The sequence below is a fragment of the Dunckerocampus dactyliophorus genome, chromosome 1 (genome assembly GCF_027744805.1).
Source record: "Dunckerocampus dactyliophorus isolate RoL2022-P2 chromosome 1, RoL_Ddac_1.1, whole genome shotgun sequence".
Taxonomy (NCBI): domain Eukaryota; kingdom Metazoa; phylum Chordata; class Actinopteri; order Syngnathiformes; family Syngnathidae; genus Dunckerocampus; species Dunckerocampus dactyliophorus.
This window is the reverse complement of record NC_072819.1, coordinates 2,810,934-2,826,234: the sequence shown is the minus strand read 5'-3', so window position 1 is coordinate 2,826,234 and position 15,301 is coordinate 2,810,934. Positions and strand designations below refer to the sequence as shown.

The 15,301-nt window shown below is 43.9% G+C and overlaps 2 protein-coding genes across 4 annotated transcripts in view; one reads left to right on the top strand and one right to left on the bottom strand.

Annotated features, from left to right (window-relative positions):
- Nucleotides 1-62: 62 nt before the first annotated feature.
- Nucleotides 63-15,301, bottom strand: part of snx21 (sorting nexin family member 21) — a 58,997-nt gene continuing 43,758 nt past the window's right edge. Inside the window, exons 9-10 of one of the 2 annotated variants that reach the window (XR_008573683.1) lie at nucleotides 4,573-4,625; nucleotides 63-1,826 (exon numbers count right to left, since the gene is read on the bottom strand). The gene's annotated coding sequence lies outside the window, so the exon portion shown is untranslated. The remainder of the gene's footprint in view (nucleotides 1,827-4,572; nucleotides 4,626-15,301) is intronic. The other variant, XR_008573687.1, reaches the window with a different exon arrangement.
- On the top strand, nucleotides 1,307-11,331 carry LOC129194090 (peptidase inhibitor 16-like). Of its 2 annotated transcripts, none has more exons than XM_054799009.1 (6): nucleotides 1,307-1,807; nucleotides 5,400-5,550; nucleotides 5,728-5,795; nucleotides 8,237-8,346; nucleotides 9,383-9,474; nucleotides 9,863-11,331. In XM_054799009.1, the coding sequence occupies exons 1-6, from the start codon at nucleotides 1,520-1,522 to the stop codon at nucleotides 10,453-10,455; spliced, it is 1,302 nt and encodes a 433-aa protein (XP_054654984.1). In that variant the 5' UTR covers nucleotides 1,307-1,519; the 3' UTR covers nucleotides 10,456-11,331. The 2 variants fall into 2 exon arrangements, with proteins under 2 accessions (XP_054654984.1, XP_054654991.1); XM_054799016.1 differs by lacking the exon at nucleotides 1,307-1,807 and adding an exon at nucleotides 2,430-3,092.

The following is a 15,301-nucleotide window of genomic DNA, read 5'->3' as shown; positions in this document are numbered from 1 at the left end:
AAAATACTTTTAGAGTAGGACTAATCATTTGACATGCTGAAAAATCAATTTGTGGTGTGACTTACAATATATGACGCTTTTTTTTTTTTAAACAAACTCTCTTCAACGCAGTAATTTATTGACGGTCCCTAGTATAAACAACCAGGGGTTATAGCAGCACTTCCTGTGCGAGCTCCCCGCACCATGACACAGCAGTCCAAGCACAGTGAGGGGGAACAACCGCTGGAGCTACGGAGCCGAATATCCAACGTCCAATGTGAAACTAACTTCACCACGGTACACCGCGGACATGTGTGCATGCTGGTGGTGCGTTTTCTTCTTCTTGTGGGAGTCGAGTGGCAAACCAGCTTTGAGGGGCATTACCGCACCTACCGTGTTGGAGTGTGGCCCAGAGTTACAAACGTTATACGCAACCGGATCATCCCGATCTTCAATACACCAATCAGACTAGATAGGACAGCTCTAGTCTAGTTGATGCTCAAAGGCTAGGTGGGACACACACCAGTCAGACTAGACAGGACATCTCTAGTCCGAGAGCCTGGTGCAAGATCCATTCTATTTGTCCTGTAAAGGAGGACGCAGGTTCAGAAAGGAATGTTTTCTTTTTTGGTCGTTAAGATACAATGGAGTGACCGCCAACCATGGTCGTTTGGGTGCTAACACCTTAGTTAGCATCTCATGCAGATGTAATGATGGTCAGATGGGTCCATGACCATCCTATCTAGTCTGAATGCTTTGTGACCGTAACCTTAGGTCCTCAGCCAAGGCTCTGCTGGTTGTCCCTCAGTCCGGCCTATGGACCAAAGGTGATCAGGCTTTCAGTATTAGAGCCCCGATTCTCTGGAACAACCTACCTGAGAAGGTCAGACAAACTGACTCCTTCTTTTAAATCACATTTTAAAACTCGTTTTTACACATCTGCTTTTACCGGATTGGTTAATTGTTCTTATTTATCGCCGCTCTTTTGCATTTTATTTTGGGTCATTTGAATGCTCTTGTTGTTTTGAACCTTGCTTCTGTCTTGTTCATCACGTTGTCACTTGGTCCCGGAAAAGTATAGTACATACGCTAAGTAAGCTTTTATTGTGGTGATTTTATTACAATTTGTGTGTGGTTCCAGTCTGCATGAGAGCGACAGATGAAACGGTCATGAGAGGTACAGTATCTGCCGAGAGTTGCTGCAAAGAAGGTGGAGCTACCAAAGTCAAGTTGACGAAGAGGAGGGAGGCATGATGGAGGAGGAGGAGGTGTGTGTGTGTGTGCAAGTGTGTGTTTGTCGTGCAAAGCTGTGTGAAATGTGAACTGTGTGTGTGTGCACGTGGGGAGGAGGGCCCTGGTCCTCTTAAAGCGGCTGTGAGAGCGAGCGAGGGGCACATCTGCACCGGGGGAAGGACACACAACCCACTTTCACTGCACTCACATACACACACACACACATACACACACACACACACAAACACACACTCGTCACCTATCTGGACGGCTTCACACCCCCCCTCCAAGGACTGTGTTTCCCATCATGCAACAGCGGGGCACCTCAGAGCTCCAGAAGGTCAACACCCAGCAGGGGGTTACGTCGCCACCAACGGTCCAGGATGGAGCCTCCTCGGTCCAGGCTGCTACTGCGTCTCCGCCGGGACCGACGAGAGGGCGAGGCGCTCCTGTGTGGGCATGGCTGGTGCTGGGCGCCCTGCTGGTGCCTGGAGCCTGGAGCAGCCTCAGCGAGGAGCAGGAGGAGCTGCTGGTGGAGCTCCACAACCACTACAGAGGACAGGTGTCGCCCAGCGCCTCCGCCATGCTGCCCCTGGTAAGACCGCCCCTGGTGTCTGTGGTGCATGAAGGAAAGCGGAGAATAAGGAGGTGCCCTCAAAGTATGGGCACATTGGCATAAATGCAACACACAATTATATATTAAAAATATTAATACTTTTATTTTATATCATGTAAATGAATAACATACATACAAATATTTTATTCTGGTTAATTACATTTAATACATTTTTTTAAAATAATTAATTATGTATTGGATTATTTATTTATTAGTCATGAATTAAAATAAAGAAATATATCTTTTTTTTTTTTTTTTTTTTTTTTACATTTTCCTTGGGTGGGGCTGTTTATTTAGTTAAACAAAACTATATATATAAAAAATTATTTCAAACATAATTACACATTTGTATTTAATGTGTATACAATATAAATAAATCATGTCATGTAACTTGTTTGTTTTTTTCTTTACTGTATTCATTTCAATATATTTGTATTTTATTATGGTTTGGGTTATTATAAGATATGCTTTTTATTTATTAGATTTATTCAACGTCATTATTTGTTTTAATAATTATGTAATGATATAATAATTATACTAATTATTATAATAATAATTATTTTATTGTGTGATATTATTTTTTAGATTATTATTATTTATTCTTAAAAATAAATGTTTGTTTCCTTTATTCATTATGAAACAGCTGTTTAAAGTACTTTATAGCAATTGAGAGGCCTTAAAAGTGAAAGTGTCATCTGTGGGCCGCACTTGGTGGGATCAGGTTTTGGTATTGCTGTTGCCACGCCCAGTGTGTGTGAGAAACACGGCCAGCGTAGTTGGCGTGCTGAGATGCACCGGGTGAGGGTCATGTTCCTCTTGGCTATTTGGACTTCAGCGCCGCATGCACGGCGCCAGCACTTCCGCTCCATGAAAACAAACTAAGGCTATTTCGAGGCTATTTGAGGGGGTCCTGTCCTACATCTGCATCTTTTCAGACTAATGTATACGTTTGATCGGATTGACGTTTGCATGTTTAATCAACAAAAAGGTGACGGATATGAAAGGGGCCCTCTGCCCTCATTCATTTTTCCGCTTGCGGCCCTGCATGGAGGCAAGTTTGGACACCTGCGGTTTGGAATCACGATGGACGCTGCAGTTTGAAGTGCAAGTCAAAAAGCTTGTATGGGTCCGGCCCTCCCAGGGAGACAGCGAGCGTGACACCAGTGAGATCACCGTGTCACAATCCAGCTTATTGTGCTTGGAGAAAGAGGCTGCTGTGCACTTTTGCAAATTGGGACATGCTGTCTCAGTGTGTGTCCTCAGGGTGAGGTCATGTGGCACCCATCACACCACCCACAGCCTCAAATACTGACGCAAACAGAAACACTTGAAAAGTTCGAAAATACAATCCTACTATTAGGACTTTTGGTTTGGAACGTGATAACAAGAAGAAATCATTTGAAATAATTGTGCTACTTTGTGATGAACTCGTTAGAACTTCATGAGTCCAAGTCAATCCGACTAACGGCGGTCAATATTTGGGGCTGAATAACAGCGCCACCAGGTGTTGCATTTGTCAGAAAAATAATAGCACAGGCAACATGGTGGTGGTGCATGTTTTGGCGAAGTTTTACCCTTTTTCCGTGTGGCGGTTCAGGAGTAGTACAGTTACAATATATGAGCTGACCCTCAACCCCTGACCAATCGCAACAGAGCTGCTATTGGGGGGAGGAGGCTGTCAAATTGAGCATTTTGGCCAAGGAGTATTTTATATAAAAAACAATGATGGTGCCCCACTGGGATCCTATATCACAAGACGTGAGCACGATAGAGCGTTTGTGATAACTTGCAATGAGTCTCTTCCAGCGCTGGGGAGGAATTTTACACAATTGTTGTCATTCAGCCACATTGGAGGCTTTTCCTTTTTAAGGTCATGCCACAGCATCTCAATAGGATTCAGGTCAGGACTTGGACTAGACCACTCCAAAGTCTTCATCCATTCAGAGGTGGACTTGCTGGTGTGTTTTGGATCATTGTCCTGCTGCAGAACCCAAGTTGCTTTCAGCTTGAGGTCACCAACAGATGGCCGGACATTCTCCTTCAGCACAATTCATGCTTCCATTCATCACAGCAAGTCTTCCAGGTCTTGAAGACCATCACACTACCACCACCATATTTTACTGTTGCTATGATGTTCTTTTTACTTTTACACCACATGTAATGGGACACACACCCTTGAAAAAGTTCAACTTTTGTCTCGTCAGACCACAGAGTATTTTCCCAAAGGTCTTGGGGATCTTGGTCTTGGAACTCTGCCATGCAGGCCGTTTTTGCCCAGTGTCTTTCTTATGGTGGAGTCATGAACACTGACCTTAACTGAGGCAAGTGAGGCTTGCAGTTCTTTGGATGTTGTTGTGGGGTCTTTTGTGACCTCTTGGATGCGTTGGCCATTCCTGGGAAGGTTCAGAACTTTTCCATGCTTTGGCCATTTGTGGATAATGGCTCTCACTGTGGTTGGCTGGAGTCCCAAAGCTTTAGAAATGGCTTTATCACAACGATAGATCTCAATTCATCTCAGTTAAATTATGTCTTAAGGGGGTGGGGCAATCACTTTTCCACACAGGGCCATGTAGGTTTGGATTTTTTAATCATAAAAAGTTTCATTGACTAATATTTACATTTGTTTGATGATCTGAAACATTAAAGTGTGACAAACATGCAAACAAATAAATCAATCAGGAAGGGGGCAAACACTTTCACGTACGTATTTGATAGCTCAGAGTGGAAAGTACTTAGTTACTCACATTCAGTAGAGACATCACGTCAACGTCACACCGTTATGACTTTGTATCAGCACCTTTTGGACAGAAAAACGTCATTAGAAGCCAAGTGGACCTTCAGTAGAAGAAAAGAGTGATGAACGCACATAAAGGATTGTTTGTGTTTTGCAAAGAGACACTTGAACATGTAAAGCAATGTTTTAGTGCTTCATTCTGAAATGTGTGTGCGTGCGTGTGTGCGCGTGTGTGTGCGTGTGTGTGTGCGGCACATGACAAAGTAGACTAAAATGTAGAAAAAGAAAGTCCAAACTAACAAAGTCCAGATGTGGAGAGCCTGGAGACAAAATGGGGAGGAATGTGCAGGACACCCCTGATCACTTTTGTTTGTGTTGTGTGTCATAAACACACAGACACACACACACACACACACACACACACACACAAGTCCATTCTGGCATTTTCTCACGTGAACCAGCCAAAACGTCCTCATCAAGGCAAATGTTTGAGCAGCTTTTGGTGCTGTTGGAATCGTTCTCCTTGCAGCTTTACAGATGCCACGCCTGTCTTGAGGGGGGAGAGGCGTTGAGGGTAGGGCACTATTGAAGGAGGCGCTTGTCCTTGTACGGCCAATCGCAGGACACACAGAGACACACATTCGCACCTACGGCCAATCTGGAGTCTCCACTTGAGCCTAACATGCATGTTTCTGGAATGTGGGAGGAGTAAAACCACCACTAACTCCAACCCTCCATCTGCAGACCGTGAGGCCGACTTGCTAGCCGCTACTGAAATCCGTGTTATTTGACGCCACGCTGACTGCTGACTGACACCACCTTCCACTCACCTCTTAGAAATGGGACGGGAACCTGAAGGTGCTGGCTGAGGGCTACGCGGCCAAGTGCATCTGGAACCACAACCCGGAGCTGGAGGACACCGGAGAGAACCTCTACGCCGGCACAGGGTCTCTGGACCTGCGTGTGGCGCTGGAGAAATGGTTCCTGGGTGAGTCGGACTCATCCTCATCAATCGTGGCAGCTGAGGATGCACTCAGGAAAGGCTAACAACCTTGGTTAGCTGGCGAGGAGGACCGCCGCCCAGCTCCATTTGGTTTAAATTCATGACAGCTGTGTGAGCAGAACGTGTGCACGTGTCTGACAGTGCGTGTTGTCATGTTTGCAGAACATCTCAACTACGACTTCCACAACAACAGCTGCGATGAAGACAAGATGTGTGGACACTACACACAGGTCTCCCACACGCACACGCATACAAGTGATGGCACGTTGTCAAGTCACGGCTTAAAGCGACAACCGCTCGTCGTATCCTCACCTTTATCCAGATCCTCACCAAAAGCAGTCGTGAAACTCATGCGTCACACCTCTACAAAGTTGTCCAGTTGTGGGATCGTGCCAAAAGTACGCATTAACGGCCATCAAAACACAATTTTCATGCTTGGTGGAGGTCATGAAAACCTGCGCCCAGGCCGAGCAGCAAAACCAGACTCCTCCCTGCTAGCGTAGCCGCTAGCAGACAACTTAGAACCTCAGTTCCCAAAGTGGGGTGCGCGTACAACCAATTGTCACAGGGGGTACGTGAATAAAAATGAGAAACAATTATAGCCTAACACTCACAATTACGAGTGCGCCTGAACGCCTCACGGCGCAAGGAGAACAGAGCAGAAAGGAGACAGAGCATGAAGGTGCTCATTGCTGTGTGCACCACAGAGCAATGAGCACAGGGGGGGCACATGGCTTCAGGTGAAATGTCCGAAGGGGGACGCCAGCGTAAAAAGTTGGGGAACCTCTGATTTAGAACGTTTGCTCAACTCCCACTCCAGTCCCGCGGGGGGCAGTGACGCATTTCACCAAGACCAAGTCAACACGCTGGACATTCCACAGGGATGAAACCAGACCAGAACCTGAACGTGGACCTCTGCCAAGGCCAAAACTTGGCCGTCCCTGTTTGGCTACCTCGATCAAGCGCAAGCGCAGCGCGGAGGTTATGTTTTTGCCGTTTGTGTTCAAAATAAGTAGAAAACTTCTGAATGGATTTGGATGAAATTTTCAGGAATTGTGGGAAATGGGATATGGAAGAAGTAATTACATTTTTGGGGTGATCCAAAATCCAAAATGTTCCCAAAATTCACCCTTTCCCCTACAACTAATTGTTACCTGCTACCACTGACACATTTGTCAACCGATTCAAGCCATTCCAGCATGGAAGTGTTCATCACGTTCAGGCTACCGACGTAGATTTACAATGAAAAACATTTGATCAATTTTACCAAATTTCACACTTTTCTGTAAAACTGCTAATCCTACTACTCCTTCCACATTTCTCGATAGATTCACTTGGTTCCAACATCAACTCATTCAACAAAGTCAGGAGCCTCAGCACACAAATTCACTTTTCTTCCAGAACGCAAAATGCCTTTGATCTAAAGCGTTCTGGCTACTTCCACATTTCTCAACCCATTCAGACCGTCCCAACATCAAAGCATTCACAACTCATGATTAAGGGCATTCATGCCGTTTTCCAAAAACCAAGAATTCCCACATTTCTTGACATTCCCCTTTTTCAGAATGCAAAATGCCTTTGATCTTAAGACATGCAACTACTTCTGCATTTCTCAACCGATTTAGAAGTCAAAATTCTCAACTCTTTCGGGACATTTAGCCTTCCCGGTACATTGCGCTATCATGCTATGTGTTAGCATGCTAACATTAGCGTGGTAACATTAGCATACTAGCATTTTTATGGGTAGACGCTTATATAAAGACATAGCACTATCATGCTAGGTGTTAGCATGCTAACGTTCACATTGCTACCGTGTTAACATTAGCATACTAGCATTTTTTGCCATTTTCATAGCTAGACACATATATAAACACTATTATGCTACATGTTAGCATTGCATTGAAATGCCCAAAGTAGAATCGAACCCAAGTCTTCCCGATCTCCAGACTGTTACTGTGTGGGCCAACATGCTAACCACTAGACCAGGGGTCACCAACGTCCTTTTTCCTTGTGAGAGCTACTTTTACAAAATGAAAATGGCCAAGAGCTACTCATTTTTGTAACATTTCCTTTCAGAGCTTATTTTAAAGCCAAACATAGCAAATATGCTTGTTTTACCAGAACATGAACAAAATGCTGGTGTCCAACTCACATGTTGTATTTCACAATGCATTTCTTTCTACTCTTCTTTCATTATTAACTGAAAACCTGAATGAAAAGCAGGCTTGCGGGCACCTCATGTGGTCGTGGGGGCTACCTGGTGCCCGCGGGCACCACGTTGGTGACCCCTGCACTAGACCAACCCACGTTTGTGAACATAGTCTAAATATGTAGATAAAATAAATGTAGGACTAATATTTATGATGTAAATCACAATAAGGGGGGGCGACTATGGCACTTGGCGGAGGTCTGGGCTCTCCGAGTGCTTTTCTAGTTATTATTATTATTATCATTATTATTATTATTATTATGAGACAGTGACTCAAACCACCGGAATAAGTTCCACACATTTATCCAGATTCTCACCAAAACGTAATGGCCTTTCCTTCACGTCTTTTTTGTAATCCAGCAAAGAAAAAACACACACGACCAAAAACTTGAACTCCTTGACAAAAGTCAAGAATATATATGTGTGTGTGTGTGTGTGTGTGTGTGTATGTGTGTGTTCCAGATGGTGTGGTCAGACACACACAGGGTGGGCTGTGCCTTCCACCTTTGTGACCACATGGAGGGTCTGTCCTGGGAGAAGGTCTCCTACCTGGTGTGCAACTACTTCCCAGCGTCAGTATCACTACTACTACTAGTACTGCTGCTACTACTACTAAAGCAGGGGTGTCCAAAGTGGGGTCTGGGGGCTATTTGCAGCCGGGAGCTTTTTTTTTTTTTTTTTTAAATTGGCCTGCAACACATTCTAAAAATATAATTTAACAACAAAAAAAAAAACACCACACAACAGCAAAAATGGAAAAATCAGCAGTAATTTTACAAGAATAAAATGAAAATATGAAGTAAAAAAAGTTGTATTTTAATTCAGAAAAAGTCAAAGAAAAAATTGGTTATTTTTAAACGTTGTAATATTACAAGAAACAAACAAAACAAGGAATAAAGTTGTAATTTGGGGAAAATTAAGCTGCTGGAAAAAGTTATGTTATGAAATTAAAGTCAAAATATTATGGGGATTAAGTCAAACGATGAGAATTAAATTTACAGGAAATAAACAGCAGAAAAAAAACGCAATTTTATGAGAATAAAGTTCAAATATTAAGAGAGAAAACTCGTATTCTAACGAGAAAAAAGTCACAATTTAATGAGAATAAGAGTGTAATAGTAATAATAGTAGTAATATTATGAGGGGATAAACTGTCCATAGAGTTGAAATATTAAACAGAAAATACGTGATTAAAAAAAACCCAACAGTTGTTAAATTACGTGAAACAATGTAAACAAAAGAAAATAAGGTTGTCGCTGGAGGAAAAGCTAGAATATTATGGGAATAAAGTCAAATTATGACGGGTATGAAGTCATCACTACGAGAACATTTCTGAAGATTATTTCAGGAGAAAGTTGAAATATTTGGGAAATGATAAAAACAGCTAAAATGGGGAAGGAAGCAAAGACCAATTTTCATACTAATTATGTACTTTTTGACAAAGCTGAGATGCACTGAAATATACAGTATGGAACTAGAATGTGGACACCCCTGGACTAGAGCTAAGACAGCACTCCCCCTGGTGGACACCAACTTGTCTGCATGCTGATGCAGTCATTGTGCTTTGTGTGTGTGTGTGTGTGTGTGTGTGTGTGTGTGTGAGGGCAGGGGGAACTATGAAGACGAGCGTCCTTACGTGGAAGGAGACTCCTGCTCCAGCTGTCCAGAGAAGCTGCATCAGTGTGAAAACAACCTCTGCGGTACGACAAACTGAAAGAAGAACGATGAACAACCTCTGACAATCCACCAATGTGTTTCTATTTGACACATGTGAATACACACAATCTGTTCCAGGGTCAAACCGTTACATTGACGCAGTTTGAACTTTTCTTATGTCTGAATGTGATGATGCCAGAGGTTCCGCTGCATATAATAATAATAATTAGACGTAAGTAGAACTACACCAGGAGTGTCCAAAGTGCGGCCCCGTGGCCATTTTTGGCCTGCAGCTGGTTTTGTTATTGGCCCTCGGCATATAGTAGGGAATATCTTAACTCATTCAATACCAAAGACGTATTGATACGGAGGTTTTTTACCCGAAATAAGTTCATTTGCTCATGCACCTTTTTCTGTTTTTGGGTTTGTTAGTTCCTGACGTGGAGGAGGATGAAGATGAAGGTGCAGAAGAGGACTCAGATGTTCCTCCTCCTCTTACGACATCAGACCCCGCCCTTCTGCCTGAAGAAGAGGAAGAGGCGGAAGAGGAGGGTGTTCTTCCTCCCGCAACAACAGAATCATTCCACCCAGAAGACGCCAGCACTACTCCCAGAACCACCAGCACCACCACCGTCGCCACTACCACCAGTACCACCAGTGCCAGCACTACCACCAGTGCCAGCACTACCACGGCCCCATCCCAGGACCTTGCAGCCCCAAACACGCCTCCTCCAAGGGCCCCGCCCCCAAAAGTCCTCACAACAGCTCAGCAGGAGGCGGAGGCAAGGAAGGAGGCGGAGTCCAAGAAGGAGGCGGAGTTAGCAGACAAGGACGAGAAGGTGAAGGCAGGAAAAGAGAGAAGGCTGGATGGAATCAAAGTGGAGATCTTCACAATAAAAGAGGAGGAGATCTTCGAGAAACAGGCAGATTCCGCATCGTCCTCATCGTCTCCATCAGTTTCTCTGATGCTGTTGTCGTGTCTGACCTTCGCCCTGCTGCTCGCACACGCGCACGTTAACATCTAGTACATCTGGTAGAGTCCTGCCAGGACTCTTTTGGCTGCGGGGACTCAGTGTTGCTTTAAGAGCTGCTCAATATCAAATCAATATATTCTGCATGTACATGTGAGCACTGGACGCATGATGCTGAGCTGGACTGTCTCCATGGAAACGACATCATCTGTCAGCACAAAGAAGGAGACGCATTTTGAATGAAGTTGTTTTGTTTGTTTTGAACGACCTTTCTTTGTGTGCAACGCTACACCGTGCTTACTGTAGATGGTGTAGTCCTGCTGGAAGTGCAAACATCTCAAATGCTTCAAATCCCTCGCTGTTCCGCACAGGAAGTCGACTTAGCTTAGCTTCAAGAGTTGTATATAAAGATGAATAAAAACATGTTCTGTTTTGGACAAAATGTGTCCATTTTATTGTAAAGGACAGCTGTGCTATTATCACTATTTTTATGTATTATTGTTATGATTCATATAACCAGTCTAACTTTCCATGGTACAGAAAGACACTTGGCAGTTCAAGTTCTAAAATCACCTTTAAAATGTAAAGCCCCCGTCAACGAATCAAGCAGAACCAGCCCGAATAAAAAACAGCCACCTTCTGGAGAGGATTTGAAATTCGTAAGCTTGGCTCCTTCTTTCCTTGGCGGCATGACGTGATGTGAATACCATTTTTTTCCCCCCCAAATGCAATCAGAATGTTTGGAATGCTGCTGGAATACCGTAAGAATATTTACACGGCAGTCAGTGTGCAGTTGGAATACCTTTCAAATGCTGTTCAATATTTTTCCACTTCAAGCGCACCTCAAAAGTTTTTTAGCAAGCTCAAAACATCCCCATGTCAGCCACAATTTTTCGAATGCGCTTTGAATATCCGGGAATAAACCACATATTTTCATTCCAACGGTGTTGTGGCTCATTCTACTCGTCTCTAGTGTGACTAATGTATGAGGACTAAAGCCAGTCAGTGGTGTGAGAGAGTGTTTGTTCCTTCCTGATTTATTTATTTTTTGCATGTTTGTCACACTTAAATGTTTCATATCATCAAACAAATGTAAATATTAGTCAATGACAACACAACTCAACACAAAATGCACTTTTTAAATGAAACTTTTTATTATTAAGGGAGGAAAAACATCCAAAGCTACATGTCCCTGTGTGAAAAAGTGATGCCCCCTAAAGCTAATAAGTGGTTGCCCCCCCTTAGCAGCAACAACTGCAATCAAGCGTTTGTGATAACTTGCAATGAGTCTCTTACAGCGCTGGGGAGGAATTTTACACAATTGTTGTCATTCAGACACATTGGAGGCTTTTCCTTTTTAAGGTCATGCCACAGCATCTCAATAGGATTCAGGTCAGGACTTGGACTAGACCACTCCAAAGTCTTCATCCATTCAGAGGTGGACTTGCTGGTGTGTTTTGGATCATTGTCCTGCTGCAGAACCCAAGTTGCTTTCAGCTTGAGGTCACCAACAGATGGCCGGACATTCTCCTTCAGCACAATTCATGCTTCCATTTATCACAGCAAGTCTTCCAGGTCCTGAAGACCATCACACTACCACCACCATATTTTACTGTTGCTGTGATGTTCTTTTTACTTTTACACCAGATATGATGGGACACACACCTTCCAAAAAGTTCAACTTTTGTCTCATCAGACCACAGAGTATTTTCCCAAAGGTGTTGGGGATCATCAAGATGTTTTCTGACAAAATTGAGACAAGCCTTAATGTTGAGGAAAAGGCTTCTTGAGACGTCATCTGTACTTCTGTGGGGAAAAGGGCTCGGACGTTTCGCTCCTCATCCGAAGAGCTTCGTCAGCGAACTAATAAGTGCTGGTAGCTTAGGCCTTAAATACAGTAAGAGTGGGCGGAATTGGTGTGCCAACACCCTCCTCCTATTGGTTCGTTACACTAAGCCTGGGCGGAGTAGTGGTATAATCCTATCCTGTTATTAACACCTCCGATAAAAGGGAAGTGTCGCTCCCTGAATTGGGTATGAACGACTCTGATACTGGCTAGTTAGCATCTATTGTTCTGGCTCGGCCCTGGCTTCACCTCATTTGCAAGACTAAGAGCTGTGGGTTTTGGTCTCAGTAACCTGCTGAACACAGGGTCCAAATTAAACCTCAAACCACCATTCCGATTCAATGATGGGTTCTGTTGTTTGACAAAAATAGCTTCCTTTACTCCTCTTTCAAACCATCTGTTTTCTTTGGCCAAAATCTTTACCTCGCTGTCCTGAAAAGAGTGATTGGTAGCTTTCAGGTGTAGATGTACTGCTGATTGAGGACCACTAGAATTGTCCCTGCGATGTTGATAAAGCCTTTTTGGAGCATTTGCTTAGTTTCCCCAATGTAGTGCTCTTTGCATTCCTCATCTTTACAGTGGATGGAATAGACCACATTGCTCTGTTTCTGGTTTGGAGCCTTGTCTTTAGGATGCACTCATTTTTGTCTCAGGGTATTTACTGGTTTGAAATAGGTAGGAATTTTGTGTTGCCATAAGATCCTCTGGAGTTTTTCGGAGACCCCCGCTACATAAGGGACTACCACTCCTCTCCTTTTTGCTTCTGTGGGCTTTAGGGTTTCTTTCCCTACTCTCTTCTTTTGACATTTGTTAAAAGCCCACCGCGGGTACCCACAGGTTGAGAGCGCTCTCTGGACATGTTGTGTCTCCTTTTTCCTTCCCTCAGCACTAGTTGGTATTTGTTCCGCTCTATGTTGGAGGGTCCTAATAACCCCTAGTTTATGTTGTAGTGGATGGTTTGATTCAAAAAGCAGGTATTGGTCAGTGTGTGTGGCCTTTCTAAAGACCTCTGTAAGTAGCTGTCTGTCCTCTCCTATAATTACCTTGCAGTCTAAGAAGGCTAGTTGGTTCTCTTGAGTGTCCTCGCGAGTAAATTTGATATTGGTGTCCACCGCATTGATGTGATCTGTGAAAGACTGAATTTCTTGTTTTTTGATTATGACAAAGGTGTCATCCACGTATCTAAACCAGTGCCTTGGTCTTGTCCCTGAGAAGGATGTGAGAGCCTGTTTCTCCATCTCTTCCATGTACAGATTCGCCACTATGGGTGAGACTGGTGAGCCCATAGCACAACCATGAATTTGTCTGTAGAATTTCCGTCTAAACTGAAAATATGTAGTGTTAAGGCAAATTTCCAATAATTGGCAGATGTGGTCAGCACTAAGTTTTGTTCTCCGATGCAGAGTTGAGTCCTCGAGCAGTCTCTTCCTCACCACCGAGACTGCTGCTGAGGTGGGGACAGATGTGAAAAGTGAAGTCACATCATAAGACACCAAAGTTTCCTCTGGCTCCAATCTGAGGTCTTTGATGCTCGCCACAAACCCTTTTGTGTTCTCTATATGATGATCAGTGTTGCCTACCAATGGGGATAAAACTGTTTTTACATATTTCGCTACATTGTACGTGGTAGAGTCAATGCTACAGACAATGGGTCTGAGGGGAACCTGTGGGTACCCGCGGTGGGCTTTTAACAAGTGGATGACAGTGGATGACACCTTTGTCATAATCAAAAAACAAGAAATTCAGTCTTTCACAGATCACATCAATGCGGTGGACACCAATATCAAATTTACTCGCGAGGACACTCAAGAGAACCAACTAGCCTTCTTAGACTGCAAGGTAATTATAGGAGAGGACAGACAGCTACTTCCAGAGGTCTTTAGAAAGGCCACACACACTGACCAATACCTGCTTTTTGAATCAAACCATCCACTACAACATAAACTAGGGGTTATTAGGACCCTCCAACATAGAGCGGAACAAATACCAACTAGTGCTGAGGGAAGGAAAAAGGAGACACAACATGTCCAGAGAGCGCTCTCAACCTGTGGGTACCCGCGGTGGGCTTTTAACAAATGTCAAAAGAAGAGAGTAGGGAAAGAAACCCAAAAGCCCACAGAAGCAAAAAGGAGAGGAGTGGTAGTCCCTTATGTAGCGGGGGTCTCCGAAAAACTCCAGAGGATCTTATGGCAACACAAAATTCCTACCTATTTCAAACCAGTAAATACCCTGAGACAAAAATGAGTGCATCCTAAAGACAAGGCTCCAAACCAGAAACAGAGCAATGTGGTCTATTCCATCCACTGTAAAGATGAGGAATGCAAAGAGCACTACATTGGGGAAACTAAGCAAATGCTCCAAAAAAGGCTTTATCAACATCGCAGGGACAATGCTAGTGGTCCTCAATCAGCAGTACATCTACACCTGAAAGCTACCAATCACTCTTTTCAGGACAGCGAGGTAAAGATTTTGGCCAAAGAAAACAGATGGTTTTAAAGAGGAGTAAAGGAAGCTATTTTTGTCAAACAACAGAACCCATCATTGAATCGGAATGGTGGTTTGAGGTTTAATTTGGACCCTGTGTTCAGCAGGTTACTGAGACCAAAACCCACAGCTCTTAGTCTTGCAAATGAGGTGAAGCCAGGGCCGAGCCAGAACAATAGATGCTAACTAGCCAGTATCAGAGTCGTTCATACCCAATTCAGGGAGCGACACTTCCCTTTTATCGGAGGTGTTAATAACAGGATAGGATTATACCACTACTCCGCCCAGGCTTAGTGTAACGAACCAATAGGAGGAGGGTGTTGGCACACCAATTCCGCCCACTCTTACTGTATTTAAGGCCTAAGCTACCAGCACTTATTAGTTCGCTGACAAAGCTCTTCGGATGAGGAGCGAAACGTCCGACACCTTCTTCACAGAAGTACAGATGATGTCTCAAGAAGCCTTTCCCTCGATGGACAACTCCTGTACGACTGAGAGCCTACACAGACGCAAGCCTTAATGTTGTTTTTGTTCAGCAGTGGTTTTGGTCTTGGAACTCTGCCATGCAGG